This window comes from Trichomycterus rosablanca, chromosome 4 (assembly GCF_030014385.1).
Source record: "Trichomycterus rosablanca isolate fTriRos1 chromosome 4, fTriRos1.hap1, whole genome shotgun sequence".
NCBI classification, from domain to species: domain Eukaryota; kingdom Metazoa; phylum Chordata; class Actinopteri; order Siluriformes; family Trichomycteridae; genus Trichomycterus; species Trichomycterus rosablanca.
In genome coordinates this window covers 42,461,723-42,483,651 of record NC_085991.1, presented here as the reverse complement: position 1 = coordinate 42,483,651, position 21,929 = coordinate 42,461,723, and the positions used below count along the sequence as shown (strand labels likewise).

Below are 21,929 nucleotides of genomic sequence, written 5' to 3'. Positions count from 1 at the left end.
TCTGTATCAAGGTGTGAAAGATGGAGATGGAACAGAGCACACTGGGACAATAGAACTTTTGATGTACTATTAACATGCTGCTCATAACACCTTCCCACTAGTTTCAATGATACTGACCACTCAGTTTTTTCACATGAACCTTCAGCCCTTCATAACTTAATGAATGTGTTGAATGAAGTCATAAAATGTTTACATAAGGTGTAAACATTATGTAAACCTTTGATTACCAACAAGATATTGTTATATTGGCATATTACATTAATTACATTTTAAAAGTAATATAATGACAACTTTTTAAATTACTTATAAATTGTATTAGTTTAACCCAGCAGTGATGGGGCTTGAACCAGCCACCTTCCGATTAATAGTCCAGTGCCTTAACTCAACTGCTACCTAATGCTGTCTGCTCAGTATTTTTTTTTTATATTTTGTTTATGCATTTTCTCTTTTTCACCCTTTAGGTATGCCCAATTGCCCGATTGAGTCATGCTTCCTCTCCACCAATGCAGACCCCCGCTCCGGCACGTGGGCAGCAGCCATACGCATTTTGTCACCTACACTTTGACGAGTACAATGCGGATCAGCACAGTGTACAGAGAGACACAACCTGACAGCACTTTTTTCCCCATCTCTGTGCAGGCACCATCAATCAGCCAGCAGAGGTTGTAATTGCATTACTTATGAGAGAGCCCCTACCCGGCTTTAATATCCCACCCCTATCTGAACAACAGGCCAATTGTTGTTCATGTGGCTGCTCAGCCCAGCTGGCAGGCAGAGCTGAGACTCGATGCAATTTATTCGAGATCCCAGGTCTGGTGTACCAGCGTGTGTTTTTACTGCTGTTCCACCTGAGCGGCAGTCCACTCAGTATTTTGATCAGCATTCTACAATCTTAAATTCACCATGTTCATTATTCATTATCCATATAATCAACATAGCAATTTATATATAATTCATATATTTGATGACAGGGCTCTGTGCAGGCCACTGGAGTTTCTTTTAACACGGTGGTATCGGCTGGTCAGGCGTCTGCATGGACATGATTGTCTAACCTACCGGAAAGGTGTGATAGCCGAAATGATCAGATATGAGGACCACATGTGCTGTGACGACTCGTATATACAGAAACAGCCAACATAAAACCACTGTAATTCAGTGATGTCAAGACATTTTGAGTGTTATTTCAAAGACTAAAACAATAAGATTAATGCCAAAAAACTGAACTCGTAAGAAAAGTGCAAATGATTTAATCATAGTGGACTTCTTCAGCATATATACAGTGACATACATCATAAAATCTTTTTTTCTCTTTTCCAAACCACATATTACTATTGCAATCACCACTGGCAAGAAACATGATACAGCTAGGCATTTCAGTACATTCTGTAATAATAACAAAGTCAACAGAAGAAAAAGATGACACACATGAAAGCAGATGCAACAAGGTGATTATATTTATGGCACTAATGTTTGTCATTTTTCACTGAGCCAAAAGCTATACCTACAAGTAAAACCGATCAGAGCAACATGTGATGCCATTCATGTAGAACTGCCAAGAACACCAACAGGATTGTCTTTTACTGCACTCACACTCACACACATACACACTCCTGAAAATTATTGCCACGATTGCCATGCACTACACATACACAGCCTGGGTGAATTAAAAAAAGTAAAAAATAATGTACAAGTGTAAAATGTGCCTGTGTGTGTTTGGCCTTTATGTGCAAGAACACACAGTCACAATGTCTAGTAATCTATCGGAAGATCTATCAAAGGCACTTTGAGAAATATGCACATGTAAGCTCTGTGTATAGCGGTATAAAATACACATGTGCATAAACACTGACAGATGGTAAAGCTGCGGTCACACAAGAAACACCGAATGGTCCTACTGGGTGATCCGATATGAAAACGATTCACTGCAAAAGTAGGTATAACATGAACATGCTTTCAATTTGAACATTTAGAAAAGGATTCTGCAAACATTTGGAAATAAAAGCACACTAATGGCGTTTCATAAACGATTGAGGAAACGGACAATATTATTTTCAATAAAATCGTTAAATCCAAACATGACTACATTTATTTATCTTAAACATGAACTTATTTTCAGTAACTGTTCTATCCTGACCAGGATCAAAGTTGGTTCAGGGCTCATATCTAGGGGCATTTTCAAGCAGAAAAATGACATTGTGGGAGGATGCCAGCATCGTACTGTTTCATTGGCGCAAAATTTTCGACTTAAAGTCAAAATGTATACCAGCTTCAGTATTAACCAGCTTTCAGACAGGTGCTCTCAGGTTTCAAAAATACATACACCGATTAGGCATAACATTATGACCACCTTTCATAATATTGTGTTGGTCCCCCTTTTGCTGCCAAAACAGCCGTGCAACTGTGGTGCACTGTGTATTCTGACACCTTTCTATCAGAACCAGCATTAACTTCTTCAGCAATTTGAGCTGCAGTAGCTCATCTGTTGGATCGGACCACACAGGCCAGCCTTCTCTCCCCACGTGCATCTATGAACCTTGGCCGCCCATGACCCCGTTGCCGGTGTACCACTGTTCCTTCCTTGGACCACTTTTGATAGGTACTGACCACTGCAGACCGGGAACACCCCACAAGAGCAGCAGTTTTGGAGATGCTCTGACCCAGTCGTCTAGCCATCTTAATTTGGCCCTTGTCAAACTCGCTCAAATCCTTACACTCGCCCATATTTGCTTCTAGCACATCAACTTTGAGGATAAAATATTTACTTGCTGCCTAATATATCCCACCCACTAACAGGTGCTGTAAAGAAGAGATAATTAGTGTTATTCACTTCACCTGTCAGTGGTCATAATGTTAAGCCTGGTCAGTGTATATTTAAGCTCTTAAAAGCAATAAATCCAGCAAAGTTCATGTTATAGCTACTTAAAATGTGCAGTCCAGAAACTCTTTACAATTTTTTTGTGAATGCTATGTTTTCTTTCTTTAAAATGAATTGCCTTTTTTGCCATGTGGATTTTGTTTGCATCTAGTATGACCGCTGATTTGACGCAGCTTTAAAATAAAGGCTAAGGAAGATACTCTGTGCAAATTTTCTTGCAGCAAACAAAATCTAAGTAAGTGCACATCACATACAGACACCACAATCTTTCACACACATTCATCCAACAACTGACACCTTTCAAATTAAGAAAATGAATCTATTCTTTTAAAATAAGGCACCGTGCCAGCACAGACTGCACATGATGCTGCATGCTGAGATCATAATTTAAAGTACTAGAAATAAAATAAAAAAAGTGAGAAAGGAAAAGAAAAGCAAAAAAAAAAAAAAGATACAGTTAACTTCAGGTCAGCATGGGCACATCATCCTCGGAGGTTGTGTCTTCAGAAAGAGGGATCAGCAGCACCTCATCTTCTGAGGAGGAGGAAGAGGAAAAAGAGGGGGAAGACGAGAGAGGACGAGTGGTGGGGTTGGACGAGGGTCTGAAACGTGAAATACTCAGCCCAAGAGAATGGAAGATAGAGGCCAAGGAGGGGCTGCTGGGGGTAACAGCAACAGGTGGCATATGTGATGCTTCTGGAACCTCGAGAGGCTGGACAAAGGGAGGGCTTGTGGGTGGAGTTGAAGAAGAAGGAAGAGCTTCTGCTTGTTGTTCCTGCTCTGTCTGATGGGAAAAACCCACTTTTTGAGGCAAAGCCTGAACTCCGGGTTCCCTGCCCGATGAGGAGTCTACAGGACCTGACTGACTGGGCTCCTGACCAGCAGGTGTTGCCTCTGTCTGCTGAGAGGTGGAACTTGTGTTCTGCGAGGACCGAGAGGCTGGTCTGGAAATAACACCCCATCTGCGCAAGCGGCGGATTGCTCGGCGGACAAACCGTGGCCTGCGCCTTCGCCGTGGTGAGGCGATGTTTTCCTGTCTGATAAGCTGAAGCAGTCCCCTCAGAGAAAGGGAGGTAGGCTGAAAGAAAAGACACAATCATAAATTACAATTTTAAATCAACAAAAAGCCGTAACAAATTATTTATGATCTGTGTTAATCTTGTCAACAAAACAGGGAAGACAAAAATTCACAATGAAAAAATTAAAACCATTGTATTTTTGACTGGCTTGTTACAAAAGTAAGAAATGTGCCATTTGTAATATGAAGGACAAGCCACAACTGTTTTGGCAGTGCTGCCAGTGCTGATTTCTGTTTTACCACCACTTTATCCTGGTCAAATTCTAGTGGATTCGGATGCCAATCCATCGCAGGGCACCCAATCATGTCTGGATGTAGACTCCTGAATGGCTGATAACACCACTGGGGATTCAATTCCTGGATCCCAATGGTAGTGGAATAGCGGAATTTACTACTGTGCCACCCAATTGCCTTGAATTGTTCCTGTCAGTCAAATAACCCAATGTCAGCAAACCCAACACAACATTCATTTTTTTTCATTTGTATTCTTACCTCATTAGGGTTCTCAGTAGGGAAATCCTCTACCGGAGGAATAATTCCCTGAGCAATTAGTTGACCATAGGATGGCGGGGCCTGCTGCTGAATAAACTCTGCCTCTTGGCGACTGATCGGGGCAAACAGGCTGAGAAATAGGAAAAATTAGTATGCAAAGATGTATAAAGAGGGGAAATTGCAAATGCTATCCGATTTAAAAAGCAGGAGACTCCTATATTAAACTTTCTTGAGTTATTTAGTATTAAAAGTTCTTGAGAGTTGGACGTTATCTGTATTGTTTTCAATTAAGTCTGGACATTTAATCATAGCACAAGTTTCCACTGTCTTTTTGTCCATCTAAAATGAGCTCGGACCCAGTGAACTCAGCAGTGTTGCTGCACAGAATTGATGTATGGGTTTCTCTTTGCATAATAGTTTTAGATTGCAATCTTAATGCTGTGGTGAACTGGGTTTAATAGCAAAGTTTTTCCAAAGTACTTCCAATCCCATGTGGCTATGGTTATCGCAGTAGCATGCCAGATTCTCATGCAAGACCCCAGCTTTTTTAAACACACTGCACACATCAGATTTAAAGTTTCAAAGCATTACATTACATTTGTACTTTTGTCACTTAAAGTTTAAAAAAAAACAATTAATTACGATTAATTTCCTGGTTAAATAAAATAAAATAAAATTACAAAATGCCCCAACTTTTAAACTTTGATTATAAACCATACATAAGAACAGAACACTCTAAAACTTTCTAACGCCTCCAAATTTAAATAGAATTTTACCTGTATTCACGAGTACGAAGTGAATAGAGCTTGCAGGTGCAGCCCATCGCAATAACCAAAAGCAGACCACACACCAGGCTGCCCACTGTTGCTGCAGTGATGACTTTACGAGGCAGTGTCGCAGTACAGTTCAGTTCATCAGTGCCATCCTTACAGTCAACCTGCCCATCACAGCGCCAGCTCTCAAACACACACCTGCAACACCACAGAATTGAAATGTTCAACACACACACGCACCAGGAAATAAAAGCTCAGATTATTCAGTGACCTGTATGTTTACATCTTAATAAATTATTAATTAGCAAGCACAAATAATGTCATGCCACTTAAATATAGTGATTTTACATGTCTTGTATTTGGATTGCGTCCTGAGAAGATCTCACACTTGCGGTTAAATCTGTTGCTGGTTTGTCAGATGGGAATCTGGATATTAAACCTGGCTAGTTTACTATGAAATTACCCATATAATGGGAAAGGGGAAACTGTGATATACATTAAAGAAGCTGTGGCAGTGCAAAAATACACTCCGAGCACTTTATTATGTATCTAAACTTTTATTAAAATTTGTATTCAAACACTTTACTAGGTTCTGTATCATTTTTAGACTTTCCAAAATGCCAGGTTCAAAAGCCACACTCACCTGTCACTGTCGCAATGGAATGTGCCAGGCTGACAGATGTGGCACTCTCTCTCGTCACTCCCATCAGCACAGTACAACTGGTAGTTGCACCTTTCACTGATGGAGTAGCAGGCGGGCCTCCCATTGAGGTGCCCCGGTCTCTGCAGGGACAGTGCCCCGCAGGGAAACGACTTGGCTGGGCATCCTCCGCAAGCTTCCTCGTCCAGACCTGTCTCCATGCAGTCCCAATGGCCATCACACCGCTGTTTTGCTGTGTAGCAGCCGCCCTCTGAACCCTTACAGGGACTTTCCCAAGGCAGACAGTAGTCAGCAACACGATAGGTGGCGTTGAAACCATGCCCCTGGGAGTCCGTCTGGGTGCGATAGGTTATTGAAAGCAAGCCAGTGCGGGACTCCACCTCGACTGCTTTGCCATTGGATGAACTTGTGATCTGTAAAATAGGTTGAATTCAAATTTTAAAACCACCCAAAAATAAAAAAATAAACACTGCTTAATGCTGACCATCAATGGTAGCACTGCTGACATTATGAACGCCACACTGCAACAATATGCTGTTGGGTGAAAAGATCAGTCGGCAGCTGTACATGAGCTGAAGGGGGCTCATGTCTGCGGCTCTCCCCGGCCAACCCAGGACAGTGCAAGCAGCAGAGGAATTACAACAGAGACATGTAAACTGTTAAATTGGGAGGAAAAGTTAAAAAATGTGGAGAAAAAAAAAAAAAAAAAACACAGACTGACTCATAAGTATCAGTTTAGCAGCTCAGGGTACACTGATTTACTTATTTACTCTGATAACTGTCATTTATCGAAGATATTGCAAGTACACCATTTACAGGCTGGCTAGCTTTGTTGCTCGACTTCCAACAAAGAATACCAATTAGAGCCTACTCACATACCTACTAACTCACTCACTGAGATTCACTTGTATTCATTTGTGGATTCACCATGATTTATTTAACAGAAGTAAAACGTGGCAAATATACAACATGTATTGCGTCTGTGATGTTACAACCAATTTGCCAGCTAATCACCCTAAGCTTGCTTTGGTCAAGTGTAATGAGTCGACCTGTGACACCCCCTGCCACCAGCAAACTGTAGTTTCAAATAAAGTACAGATCCCAGGCAATGTAGTTCTCATCACTGTTAATGTTCAGAGCTGGGTTCAGCATCTTCAACATACCGGCTCTGTCAAGCACACTGACTGTGTTCTCTGAACCTAAAAATGGACATCTAATAGGAATGTAACGATAAACTCTACCCACGATACGATACGATACGATACGCGATACTGGGTTCACAATACGATTTTTTCCGATTTTTTTAAACAAAATTAAATTGAAGACAAGTTATGACAAAGTTTCCTTTTATTACTTCTATTTAAAATAAAATACTGGATTTGTGCTTATATTTAATTTATCTACATAATGATGTCATTTTTTGCTGAGGTAGGTACAAACTATGCATAATGATGCACAGTTCCCTTTTTGTGTAAAAAAAATATAGCGCCAGCGCCCTCTGCTGTTTAAAGTGAATATCGATTCATCTTAAATGAATAACCGATTCAAATCGTGGTACATGTGCACCGATTTTTAACTGTCTTCCGGTGCATCGTTACATCCCCAACATCTAAACCTAAAAGTAAACTCCAAAAGCTAAAAGTAAACTCCAAAAGCTAAAAGTAAACTTTAAATGTAAAACTAGCCTCTAAAACAGGGGTCCTCAAACTTTTTAACTTAAGGGCCGGATTACTGTTCTTCAGTGTTTCGGGGGGCCGGACCGCAGATGCAATAGTAAACACACCCCAAAAAAAGCTATTTACTATGTATACTGGATGTATTGTCTGCTGTGTATAACTGTAGTATAATTTTACTTCATAATGATAATGCAGACATTTTATTTATTTTAATCGTTTCCATTATCCCAACTCCTACAGTGTTTCCCCAAAAATCAGTGTGAACTGTGAGTCTGCTTTTGCCTGACGAGACAGTCAGCATCAGGTTACATATTTGTTACTGCCAGTCATAATAGGTAATAAGTGTTGATGAGTGAGTCTGAATCTAGTTGGAGATTTAAGGTGTTTAAACGTTCCAGGTCCTTGGATTCATACCAAACAGGACGTATACCAAACAAATTTTTCCCATTAGAAATAAAGGGAAAATGATTAATCCGTTCCCATGAAAAAAATCCTATTGTTATTGGCATATTACACGTTGATGGGGTTGTATAAAATAATGTATAAAACGGATAGTTCCGGTCCCAAAATCTGATCGGCTGAGCCGCGTTCGAAGCCGTTGTAAAATCACCGATATAAGCGCACCTGTCACCACCTCACATCATTCCATATTAATAAGCCACTGAAAAGAACAAGTACAAACTTGGTTGAACACTATTTTAAGTCATGTACTATACATGGAAATGTCCAGATTAATATAAACAGTAATCTTGATCATTAAGCGGGTGTTTCGTCCAAGAAATAGTGTATTAGTTTGCGAATGTTATGTTCGCCCTCATGTTGCTTAGCATTACAGCACACCGTTAACGCTCATGGCTTTGTCTCGCGAGAGGTAAACAAGGGTCGCGCGCGGTGTCGTGACTCATTTTGACCCGTACAAGTTCTAGCACGCAAGTCGTATTCCAAACAAAGGTCGTATACCAAGTAAAATTGTTCGCGTCCAAACAGGACAATAATTCCTGAATCTGCATGTAGTTAAGAGCATTAGTTTTAATGAAATCAACACAGGACACAACGATTTTCATAATGAAATTCCATTTAACTGCTGTGCAACACAGTGCAGGGGCTGCGGTCAGTCATCTCTCTATTGATACGCACAATCACTCCTCTCGCCGAACCCACCATGCTTGGAGCGCCACCCGTTGGATCGCTGCCGTATAATCTACGCAGACTACAGGTGGCCAATTTTTGTTTTTTCTGGGGGGTTTTTCCCCGCTATAATACTGTGAGTTTAAAGATGAACAGGGGCCAGACAACATGTATTGCTGCTGTGGTTAAAGGGGCCGGTCAGATGAAAGCATCGGGCCGTAGTTTGATGACCCCTGCTCTAAAACTATGCACGTCACATACACTATATGGCCAAAAGTCTTTGGACACTGTTAGATAAGCTAAGCAAATAACGCTAACCACAGAGCCATTATGATCTGGCTCTGTTCCTGTTTTTAACATCCTTTCCTATCTCACTTCCTCTAACTAAACGTTAAGTCTGTTCTAGAGATATCTGTATCTATATAAGCTCTTGTAATACTCAGAATGAATGAAGGCATCTCAAGCTCTGATTTTGTCTCCTGAATTTAGGCTGCACCTAACAGACACCTCACTATGAGCTTGTTTGACATCCCAATAAAATAAATTAATGGTATTAAAATAGAGTGACCTCTATGTCATCTGCTCAGCTATAACAATAGCCACTCCTCTGAGGAGGCTTCTTACAAGACTTTGAAGTATGTCTGTGGGAATGTGTGCCCGTTCTGTTAAAGTAGTATTAGCATGGCTGGGAACTGTTGGTCCATAAAGCCTGAATTAATGTTTCAGTTCATTCCAAAGCTGTTCAGTAGGGCTGAGGTCAGGGCTCTGAGCAGGCTACTGAGGTTTCTTTAAACCAAGCTTTTCTTCATATCTTTATAGAACCTGCCTTGTGCACAAAGACAATGTCATGCTGGAACAGGAAAGGTCCTTCCCTAAACTGTTGCTGCAAAGTCTGAAGCATTTATTTTTCTTTATATAGCTAATGTTAGCAATTGTTGTGGCTGAAGCACATTAATTCAATTAATTAACTATTTCCACCTCTGTGTCCACTTACAGTTTTAATGACTTTCCCAGCCCCAGTAGTCTGATCAGTGATGATTAAGGTGTCTCCAGATCCAATTTCCAACTGCTGCAGCTCTAGTTTAAGTGGCCGGGAGTCCTGTGGGTCGACCGTCCAAACACACTCCACTGGGGGTCCTGTCAGCACTGGGGGAACAAAAGTGCCATAAAAGGCCCGCAGATATCCTCCGCAGGGTCCTCCCTGGGAAACAATGGGTAACTCAGACTCCCTGTGAGGTGGACGGTCCGTCTGCCTGTCAAAAACTTCAGGTGTGCCGGCTGTGATTTCAATTGGGAAGGCTGAGGACCCCACATTGTTCAATTGAGGTTGAAGGCCGACGAAGTCACAGTCGTCCTCATCTGAGCCAAGTTCATCGCCATCCCCAAGACATTCCACTTGGCCATTACAGCGCCAGGAGTCAGGAAGACAGCGCTCACTGTAGCATTCAAACTCCCCTGGATAGCAGGGACCAGAGTCTGCACAAACAGACACAATGAGGCTTTAATGTTGCTGCATAACTGCATGTGCAAATTAGATTATTTCATTATAATATGGTTGAAAAAAGAATGCTGTTTGTAAAACACTATAATGGACTAATGTCTTCTCTACCTTTAATGTAGGACAGACTGAATCCTCCCACTGAATAGAAGTGTGGGACAAAATGGTGCGTCACTGTAATGTTTCCTCCATATAGCTCCATCGGTTTAGGCAGCTGGGATCCACAAAGTGACACAGGTCTGCCTGAGAGCGTTGCCACACTTACCCAGTTTCGACCACATCTAACAGAAAACTGAGAGAAACTATAAAAAAAAAAAGGACAGCAAAAAGAACAAAAGATTAAGGCTTAGAATAAACTTTACATACTCATTTCATGCAAACAGGGAGAATTCACCATATTTTCAAGGAACAGCAGTGCCTGAGTTTGCATCAGAAGGCACATGGCGTTACATGAACCTAGCTATTAGAGGAACATATATCAATACACCCTAATGTCGCTCCCAAGCCTGGATAAATAAAAGTGTCAGAAAGGGCATCAGGAATAAAAACTGTGCCAAGTCATTATGTTGGCAAACAATCCACTGTGGCGACCCCTAACTGGACTAGCCGAAAGGAATCACACGAAAGGTAAAGTTGAAGCAAACTAAGACACTAAGACTTTCATTCCTAGGTCCACAGGTTTTAATGGGGTTTAGTTTAAGAGATTGAAATGGCCATGGTAAAAGTTTGGCTCTGTGATCATCAAACCATTTCTGTGTGGATTTCAACATGTGTTTAAATTGTCTTGCAGGAAAATCTGACAATTCAGTTTATACTTGGGCTCATGGTCATAGCAGTACAAAAAGCCCACAGGCATCACAGATCTGCAACAGTGAGGGTAAGGTTATTTTCTGTTTAATCAATTTTCTCTTTAAACTAAGGCAACATTGAGTGTTTGTTGCACAAAGCTTTATTTTTGACTTCCGGAAGCATCTAGTAAGTTCCAGGTGCTTATGTGACCCCAATATATTACCATGGGGGTAATACACTTGTTTTGTGTAGCTTTTCCTTTTAAGCCGTAGCATTAATTATGAAGTTATATGTTATTTGTGTTGCATTCTCAAACTGTCTGTGTTAAGGAAGAAAACTAAAGAAAGTTTGGCCAATTAACCTCAAATGTATAACCCAGTGCAACAGGAAGACATGGACAATCAAGAGAACTATATAGAGTAAAATATACACTGAAACATACTTACAGTTACATTTTGTTCATATAAATTTTAACATATGTGGTTTAGTTACAAACAATATTTATCTGTTTTATCTGTTTTACTTCTTGAAATGAATTGACATCAATTTATGGTTGGTTATTTAACCACAAAAACATTCTTACATAACATTTAACCCATTCTTACCAAAAAAATACAAATACAAATCTAAAAACAATTTGAAACAATGATTTTCCAAAGTTCTTGCATCACATTACCTAAAACAAGTTAAGCTGTTAGTACTACTTTCCATTTTCATTATTTCTTCTTTAATATAATTCTGAAGACTGAATGTGCTGACACAACAACCTTTGGATATAAATCAATATACATGTATGAGCAAGTAAGAAGACTGTACCTGAGAATAACACGTTCCCCCACTGAGGACGTTATTATCCAGCTGCAGTTTAAAGGACCTGGAGGCCCATGGCGGGTGGAACTATGAATATTTCCTTGCCTTTCCTGAAGTATTTTTGGCGATTTGTAACAATTACCTGCATAACAGAACATAAGGGTATATTGTTTAACAACATAATAAAATGTTATAGCACACATGCCTTAACAACAACACAACCAAAACTTAACAGACTTACTATTCAAGATGCAGTACATGTTCAAAAGTATGTAGACACCTAATCACAACATAAGGTCCATAAAAAACATGGCTTGATGAGTTTGGTGTGGAAGATCTGACCTTAACCCCACTATAGAGCACTAACTCATAATCAGGTGTCCACATACGTTTGATCATATAGTGTACATAGCCGAAAAGGAAACATGCTGATGAAAGTTTCATACTAATTACTATGAAGTTAACAAGACAAGAATCAGTTAAATTATTAATTACAATTATATAGTCAGCTGAATACTCAGTCTTAACAGGCCTAAATGCACAGTTTATATACCACTATACTGCCCAACTCTACCAAGAACTGTATGCAATGTGTTCACTAAATAAAATTATGAAGATGAAATTAGGTCACTTACCAAAATTGGAAGCCAGCTCCACGCTGCAGTGAACTAGTAGTAAATAAAAATAACATCAACAAGTGTTAGAGCATATTTAAACATGTAATTTCAAAAATGTAAGTTAATCAAAAGGAAAAAATCAAAGTGCATGGGTGTCATAGCAGTCTATTAGTAGCCCATCGTTACTGAGACCAGGGTTCAAGTCTTAGTGGTGCTACCTGTCTGGTGGGCACTCTACAAACACAAATGGCCATGTCTGGTTACAACTCAAAAAACTCAAAGCTGGGACAGTATGGAAAATGCAATTTACAGTATAATACAGTAAATACAGTGTCACAGGCTAGTAGTGCCACACAGGCCATGGTGACTTGGTTCAATCCTTGGCTCCTCCAAGAGGCGCTTATTATGTTCTTTCTGTCTCTGAGTTTTGAACGCTCTAATTTTGATCCAGGTTAGGGAATGGTACTAAGAGCACACTGACAAGTGCATCTCTTAATAGCTAGGCTGTTTTAGGCATCCCTCCCCAGCCTCAGGCATTAGCCAATTATGTCTGTGCAGACGCCCAACTGTTCAATAGCACAACTGAGATTTAAGCCTCAACAGTAGTGGGCTAGCATACTTTACTGCTGCACAACCCGAGTTCCTAGTTAACACATACTGCAAGCAAATAAATGTGGCGTGCAAAATTTGCATACTGCACATGAAACATTTGTTGTACTTTCTCCTAATACATAGAACTGTGCACCAAAATGTGTAAACTAATGTCATGTTTAAGTATGCATCGTCTAAAGTGATGTGAATGTGATAACTTAAAATCAACAAAACAAGAAATTTAGCCGGGGGTTCCAGACTTGGAACTAAATTCTAGAGTGACAGATCTCAAAGCAGTGTTGTGGAGCTATACAGAAGTAAACACAATTTTTATTCATACGTATTTCGGAAAACTTTCAATTCTCACCTGTTAAAAACAAAAGAGTAAAGAGGTAAAAACGGTAGGAAGTACGCATGATGTTTTTTGTTTCCTTAGTTGTTTTTGTCCACAAAGATCTACAATGTTATTGTCTTGAGCAAATAAAACTCATCTCCATGGTAAAAACAATTTGTCAATAATATCCATTAGAACTCCAAAGCTGGTGTCCAAGTCATTGAAACTTTATTTGATTGTCCGATGAGCTTATCTGTAAAACAGAAACACAAAAATGTTGTCAAACCAGATTATCTGGTGTTAGCTAACATGTCTAACTAATTTTAACAGGAAATCAAACTTTAAATTTAACAACACAACAGAGAGATTAGGACAGTTTTATGACACTATATTAATTTACAATATTTAGTATTCACAAAGCAGAAACAAAACCATAAACTATGGCTACACAATAAATCCCATTATAACTGTGCTCACCCTAATTGACCCTTTGACCCTAATTGATTCAACAACCACCATCATACTGGTGAGCTAATCTATAGTAATCTAATTTTCTATAAATTATTAATGTGAATGATTCTGGTGCATTAAATCACAGGCTCTATTTATCTGAATTAACTGTCTACCTGTTTGCATAATGCAGCAGAATATTTATTTAAAAGTAATTGTTTAAATGTATCTGTGACTGTGTTTGACATTGAACTTGATCTGATGAATTATGTGTCATGAATGTAACCCAAGTGTGAAATTCTAAGAACTACATTAATATTTTTATAACTCTAACTATACTTTTATAGACGGTTTTTGGTGGGGATGTCTGATTTCAACTCAATATATCATTTAAGCTATTATCATGCACCCATCATGCTGTTTTTTTTTTTATTTCAAGTAGTTTAAGTGGCACTATAAAAAAGTACAAATACGTTAATAAATACATTATGTTTTATCTTTATTGTACACCCTGTAGTGACATCATTTGCACACTGTCATATTTCCCAGCCTTAAAAAACTGTATGGTGAAAAAAACATTAGGCCTGTCTATAATGTCAATAATGATTACATATTTGTTATTATATTATTTATTTATATTGCATTGTTTTTTAGATTGACACATACTACATAATCCATTTATCAGAGAATAAGTATAAAGAACGTGTTACTGAAATACACAGAGGTTACAAGTTAAACAGATTGGAACTCGGCAAATATTTTGGTGCATGATCAAAAACACAACACTGACATGTTGCACATGTATTACTGATAGAATTGCCCAAATGTTTTTCAATTTCATGACATAAATAAAAACACAAATGTGACAAGGCTATAAAGTGGGTGCCACATGGGTCATGGTGACTTTGGTCCAGAAGGTGGACTAGATGCTCTAAATTTATCCAGTTGTAAATAAGTCACTGTGCAAGTGTGTGTTGCCCTGTGAAAGACTGGTATCCCGGACAGGGTGCAATTAATTTGGAACTGGACCCACCGCACTGAACACGTTAATGAAAATGAAAGTAATATGCAGGCAAGTGACTGCATATTATGAGTCATGAATGTAACCCAAGTGTAAAATTCTAAGAAATAAATTAATATTGTTTATAACTCTATAGTTTTTGGTTGGGAGGTCTGATTTCAACTGTATTTATCATTTAAGCTATTATCATAAACCCATCATAATGCTGTTTTTTATCTAAGTAGTTTTTTAGTGGCACTGTTAAAAAAGTATAAATAAATGAATAAATACATTATGTTTTATCTTTATTGTACACCCTGTGCATGAAGTAGTGACATCAAATGCATACTGTCATATTTCCCAGCCTCAAAATCTGTATGGTGAAAAAAACATTAGGCCTGTCACAATTACAATATTTCTATAATGATTACATATTTGTTATTATATTATTTATTTATATTACATTGTTTTTAGATTGACACATACTACATAATCCATTTATCAGAGAATAAGTATGTATTACTGATAGAATTGCCCAAATCATCCCTGTGTATCAATTTCATGACATAAATAAAAACACAAATGTGACAAGGCTATAAAGTGGGTGCCACATGGGTCATTGTGACTTGGTGTATCCAGTTGTAAATAAGTCACAGTGTAAGTGTGTGTTGCCCTGTGATAGATTGGTAGCCCAGACAGGGTGTATTTAATTTGGAACTGGACCCACCGCACTGGACAGGAACGCAGTTGATGAAAATGAAAGTAATATGCAGGCAAGTGACTTTCATTAAAGAATGTTTTTGTAACAACCCAAACCAGCTTAAAAGGTTAACGTTGTAAAAAGCACTGAAAATGTGTTAGCCCAAATAAAAAGATCATCCAAAACTTTATCTGAAAATGCTTATTAATATTGATTGGTGCACATCTAGTGTTTAGGAAAAAACATATAGGTTGACAACAATGAAATAAAATATAAATGTGCATTACGTTGATTTAATCCATCAATAAACTGTTAATGGAGCTGAATTTTACACCTAAGTGTTTAGGATTTTGGGGGATTTGAAGATTTAAAAAAAGTCGCTTGTTCAAGCCCCACCACTGCCAAGTTGCTACTGTTGGGCCCTTGAGCAAGGCTCTTAACCCTCAATTGCTTAGACTGTATACTGTCACAGTACTGTAAGTTGCTTTGGATAAAAGTGTCTGCTAAAATGTAAATGATTGGCTGTGGTTAATCTCAAACCATCACAAATAGGGCAGTTGTAGCCAAGCGGTTAAGGTACTCGACTACTAATCGAAAGGACGTTGTTTCAAGCCCCACCACTGCCAGGTTGCTACTGTTGGGCCCTTGAGCAAGGCCCTTAACCCTTGATTGCCTACACAATACAGTCACAGTACTGTAAGTTGCTTTGGATTTTTTTTTAAAGCGTCTGCTAAATGCCTAAAATGTAAATGCAGCTTAAATAATTGTGACTGTGTTGAAATTTTAACAGAAATAATAAATAGAAGGCAGTAAAGCTAATAAAACCAGAAGTTTAAAGATTCCTGAACATATTCAGTCTCGTTTCCTTTCCCAGTCAGGGCGTCACTCCTGAGCTTCGTGTTTGGTTTCACTGAAAACATTAAAAGGACGGAAGTCCTCGACTTTTACATTTTGACTAATGTGAAATATTCTTATTTAATAAAAGTATCGCTACATATTATCTACAGCTGGAATTGTTTATTTGCCTGTATAAATGTTTCCGGTTTGGTGTAACACGGAGGAAGAGCAGCTGCTACAGGACTCGCCTGAGTTTTGTTAGTCAGAAAAGCTAATGCTAACAGACAAACGCTGACTTTTTCTTCAGTTTGAACTCCATTCTTTCTTTCTTTATCTGCCAATAAACCAACACTCGTGTATATTTCTTTTAGAAACATTGTTGACTGAAAGGTTTCATGTACGCTGTGTCATTTTCATACCTTTATTCGTCTTTTTGTTGACATTCGCTCTTCGTTACTTCCGTACAGAACCGAGAAACTATACAGTGTCCACCCACGACTCGGTGACGCAATCACGTTAATGACGCTCTGCGTTGGGAGTATGTAAAGTCAACCATTCACCAGGCGAGGCCGCTATTGTTCTGTCCTGCAGGAGCGCAGTTAGGCTGCTGAGGAGTACACTGATCAGCCATAACATTAAAACCACCTCCTTGTTTCTACACTCACTATTCATTTTATCAGCTCCACTTACCATATAGAAGCACTTTGTAGTTCTACAATTACTGACTGTAGTCCATCTGTTTCTCTGCATGCTTTGTTAACCCACTTTCATGCTTTTCTTCAATGGTCAGGACCCCCACAGGACCACTACACAGCAGGTATTATTTGGGTGGTGAATCATTCTCAGGTGAATCATTGTGCTGGTAGGAGTGGATAAGACACAGCACCGCTGCTGGAGTTTTTTAAACACCTCACTGTCCCTGTGGGCAGCGTCCTGTGACCACTGATGAAGGTCTAGAAGATGACCAACTCAAACAGCAGCAACAGATCGATAGAGCGATCGTCTCTGACTTTACATCTACAAGGTGGACCAACTAAGTAGGAGTGTCTAACAGAGTGGACAGTGAGTGTACACGATATTTAAAAACTCCAGCAGCACTGCTGTGTCTAATCCAATCATACCAGCACAACACACACTAACACACCACCACCATGTCAGTGTCACTGCAGTGCTGAGAATCATCCACCACCTAAATAATACCTGCTCTGTGGTGGTCCTGGGAGAGTCCTGACAATTGAAGAACAGGGTGAAAGAATGTTAAAAAGATATGTAGAGAAACAGATGGGCTACATTCAGTAATTGTTCAACTACAAAGTGCTTCTATATGGTAAGTGAAGCTGATAAAATGAACAGTGAGTGTAGAAACAAGGAGACCTTTTCCACATAAACGTCCAAATGAATCATTTAAAAAACACTGGGCTAAACAACGTTCCTCCTCAAAATACCTGGGTATTTTCTATGAAACTACAATGCAAGTCACACGGTCAAGATTGCCACTTCCATGCTTGACCATGAGGATCGTAAGCCTCGCCTTCCTGCACCAGACAAACCGCTGATCCACATGGCCAAACAGTTTTGATTTATCACTTCATAGAACTGTGTCCCAGAACTCTATCTATCCAGATTTCTTCTGGTGTATTCCACTCGACCCTTCCTGTTTTTGGTGGTGAAGAGTGTGTGCGTCATGAAGTCCGGCCATAATGTCATTGGTTGTTAAGTGATCATCTTGTGGTTGACTGAAAGTCAGAATGTCACAGTAACACAGTTTTTTTTTTCTTTCTTGTCCTGATGTTTGTTTTGTTTGTTTTATTAGGATTAAATCACTGAATTTCATGTTGTAACCCAACTTTAGGTCATACAGACTAGCAGTACATTTAAAGATCAGCAGTATGATGTAGGGCTTGAATAATTGTGAAAAGGTGTTATTAACCAAACCTCCTGCTACTCTAAAATACATCATTCATTTTCTTTGTTTATCTGCTGTTTTATTGAACTAATCAAGACTTAATTTAGACTTAGGTTAGAGTTTTAAACTCTTATTTTCTTTGGGGGTTAAATATTTCTGATTGCATCTGTATATTAATATATGCTGTCAAGTCACTTGCAACTTATAATGACAATATGGATAGTGTTTGTTCAGAACATCCTGTCTTTTGTTTGGGTCTTCAGGTTTCCTAATGGCTCATTTCTCTAAATGTTTCCATCCATCCTGTGGCTGGCCATACTCTCCAAATTCTCCAATTTCATTCCAACTGAGTTTAAAATCGAAACAAGATTTGTGATGAAACCACTATGAAACCATGGTTAAAACACACTAATATTTTAAATAGTGTATCCATACTTTAAAAGAGATTCTTGAATTTCTATAAAGCCCTTTGGTGTACCACTTTGGGTACATTTAATTCACGAACTTTACCTTTGGTCACAATCGCTGATTTCTTCAACTCAGTTGAGTGTCAGAGTGTTAAGTCTGCAATTACCCAAGTTTTTTAATTTTCATGAAAGATGATACCTTTGTGTTTTTTACAAACTTACAGTTGGTAAACTTACATTTAATATTTACAAATTAGTGTTTTTTTGTTTGTTTGTTTGTTTGTTTTTTGTTTTTTAATAAAAGGACTAAAGATTAATTGCCACACCACTATACAAATGTGTTGGGAGGCCATATTAGTTTTGAACAAGACACTTACCCTGTTATGTCCTTAACCTCCTTGTTCATGCCAACACGCTGAATCTTCGGAGTTGAGTTCTTCCCCACAGGCAGACACAATGATGTCATTGATCTGAAAATTTAAATACAACAAGACAAAGCAAGGCTGCTTCCTAACCAAGCCAGCTTATAGGACATTCAAGATTGCAGGTACACCTTCTGGGTGAGCAAAAATACTTCAAGTGCACATTCATACTATGAATCTTCTGTTTTCTATTTTTAAAGGTGTTCTATTGGATTTAGATCTGGTGACTGTTAAGGCCGTTAAAGTACACTGAACTTCTGTCATACTTTCAACCACATAGAGCAGCAGCCCCAACCTTTTTTTGCACCACGGACCGGTTTCATATAAGATATCATTTCACGGACCGGCAGGGGTGCGGGGATTTAAAATAGAATAACAATACTATTCACAAATGAACTTTTTTCGCTGCAAAAAGACACTGCTCCCACCTAGGGGTGATTGGAGACAATAACACCTGTGAAAAAAAGTAGTGTTTTCATTGCTGATGTAGCGATCTCTAATTATTTATTCTTTCTGTGCTCCCGGTAATAAATGACTCACGGACCGATCCGGTACCAGTCCGCGGCACAGTGGTTGGGGACCACTGATATAGAGTATATCTGAATAGAGAAAGGAGAGGCATTAAAACTTAAAGAAATCTGAAAGGTGTTATAATAATTTATAAAGAAGCATAAAGGCAATACTAAGGCCAAGGTGGGTGTACAGGTTTTTAGAAAAATTTTATATCACAGTGAGAATTTTTATTTGCTTTTATTATCGTAACATACACTGAAGAAGCATTTTTATTCTTTGTGACAATGTCAAAAGATGATTAAAATTTAAGATTCAGATAAAATTCAGATTATTAAAGTTTGTTTTAGTTAGTATGGCAACTTTTGTCTATACAAATTGTTTGTTATAGTCATTGTCTGTGAACAGCTGGTTCCTGTGAGAGATTACCCAACTATGTTTTTCAGAGAAAGGGGGAAACTTTAACCCCCTCTTTTTCCGCACGTGAGAAAGAAACAAGCAGCCTAGTCAGGAGTGACTCTTTTTTTAAACGAGTCTTATAAAGCTTCAAACGAATCGATTCTTAATCAGAAATGAATCGAATCTAAACTAAATCTATTTGCTTTTTGTCAGATGCAAAATACGTTTTCTACAATAGAAATAAAAAAGTATCAATTATTTCCTATGCAATAAAGTCAAATAAATAACTAAATAAGACATTAAAACATTTCACAGTGGTGTTCTAGCTAAGGTGGATCCAGCTCAGCTTTATGGCTACTGAAGACCTATCTTTTACTCATACTCAAGTTTTGCAGTTGCTCACTGTGTCAGTGTGGTTTTCTCAAGGTACAGTACACCCTTGAGTTACAAACGGTTTACCATACGAACATTTCGGATTACAAACCGAAATTCGCGGCACACAAACAAGTTGACTCCGAGCTTCTCAGACTCAGACTCAGACTCAGACTCAGCTTTATTGTCATTCAACCACGTACATGATAGAACGAAATACAGTTTCCCAGGTCTCTCTCTATATATGTACAGTGAGCGAACATTCGGACAGCGGACGGTGTTTTTTCTGTATTTTCTTTATATTTCGTAAAATTCTTTATTAAAATGGCCAAAAAGAAGCTGCAGAGAAAGCGTTGTTGTGTTGTATAATTACTCCTGCCAGTAGGTGTCACTGTGTATCAGACAGAGGGGACAGTGAGTGAGGGATAAGAAGGAACTCGGAGTAAAGTAGTCTTTCGTGCAATTACACCTACAAAATACAACACTATTAAAATAAAGAAGGAAATAATAGAGAAATATGAGAGTTATGGTTGTTTCTGGTAGATACATTTTATAAAAAAAGAAGGAAATGTATTATGGTGTATGGTACAGCACACGTACTGAAATGTGATGTGTGTTGTTTATGTACAGTACAGTACTACTGTGTATTGTTGTTTATTGTTGTTTATTACAGGAATGTCTATTCTATAATTTAAAAATTAAGGGAAAATATACTTGTATTTACATTATTTTGACTTAAGAACAACCCTTCAGAACCAATTAAATTCGTAAGTCAAGGGTCTACTGTATTCCAGTTACCTACCACCTCACAAAACACACAGAAGTTTGCTTGACTACTGTGAATGAGTAAATGACTAAATATGTGGTGCCCTGCAAATGACTGGCCCTCAGTCCAGTGTGCATTTACACATACACACAATCTCTCTGGTTGGTACCAAAGATAAGATGAAAAACAAACTGGCCTAAATAAATTCATTTGCATGCAATTTGAGCTTGACAAGTTTTTTTTGGCATGTAGTGTGCTGTGCTTTTTGACATTAGAAAGGTTTTTGTCACTATTGTCTGTCATACATGGTGACTGGACAATGTTCCTTTCAGAGGTTTGATCAGTGGTGCACATCAATGCTGGTGACATGCACATGAGTGTTATAGACTGCAGTAAATTTAGTTTTATATTTTTGATTGTAGTTTGTTTCCGGTTTGCTGCAGAGTGTGGTTTTTTTTATTTTTGGTTGTTGACCAAGAATGACAAGAAAGAAACTTGAATATCAGGTGAATGTCCAATATAAAACTCAACAGCACCTCGAAAAAATCTTCAGGAACTTTTTTCTGAATTAAGATTGTATGTTCTTTACCTGTTCCTTGGGTTTTTGTAATAGCTTAACTACTGTATAGTGCTCTGCGGTGTCAGTCTCCTTTAGCTGGGAGATGCCACATGCATGTGAAAGTGCCAACGTTCTGACTCAGCATTATCCTGATTCTTATCCAAGTTCAAAATGAGAAAAACCTCAGAGTTCTCATGGACAACAGATTCATTTGGATTATACCAACACATTCCACTTGAGGATCCTATGATTACCCACATAAAAAAGTATTGAACTGAG

General features: G+C 38.6%; 1 protein-coding gene across 1 annotated transcript; it reads right to left on the bottom strand.

Moving 5' to 3' along the window:
* Positions 1-1,231: 1,231 nt before the first annotated feature.
* lrp10 (low density lipoprotein receptor-related protein 10) lies at positions 1,232-13,419 on the bottom strand. The gene is made up of 9 exons (XM_062993345.1): positions 13,356-13,419; positions 12,416-12,448; positions 11,787-11,922; positions 10,293-10,483; positions 9,678-10,159; positions 5,862-6,292; positions 5,222-5,416; positions 4,446-4,575; positions 1,232-3,953 (listed from the first exon to the last, which is right to left on the bottom strand). The coding sequence occupies exons 1-9, from the start codon at positions 13,402-13,404 to the stop codon at positions 3,339-3,341; spliced, it is 2,262 nt and encodes a 753-aa protein (XP_062849415.1). The 5' UTR covers positions 13,405-13,419; the 3' UTR covers positions 1,232-3,338.
* Between the last annotated feature and the right edge of the window lie 8,510 nt (positions 13,420-21,929).

Excerpts from the sequence above, each read along its gene's own strand:
- lrp10 (XM_062993345.1), bottom strand. The coding sequence starts at position 13,404 with ATGCGTACTTCCTACCGTTTTTACCTCTTTACTCTTTTGTTTTTAACA. Across the intron at positions 10,160-10,292 it reads CAGTCTGTCCTACATTAAAG|ACTCTGGTCCCTGCTATCCA; the intron begins GTAGAGAAGACA and ends CTGTTTGTGCAG. Across the intron at positions 4,576-5,221 it reads CTTCGTACTCGTGAATACAG|CCTGTTTGCCCCGATCAGTC; the intron begins GTAAAATTCTAT and ends CCTATTTCTCAG.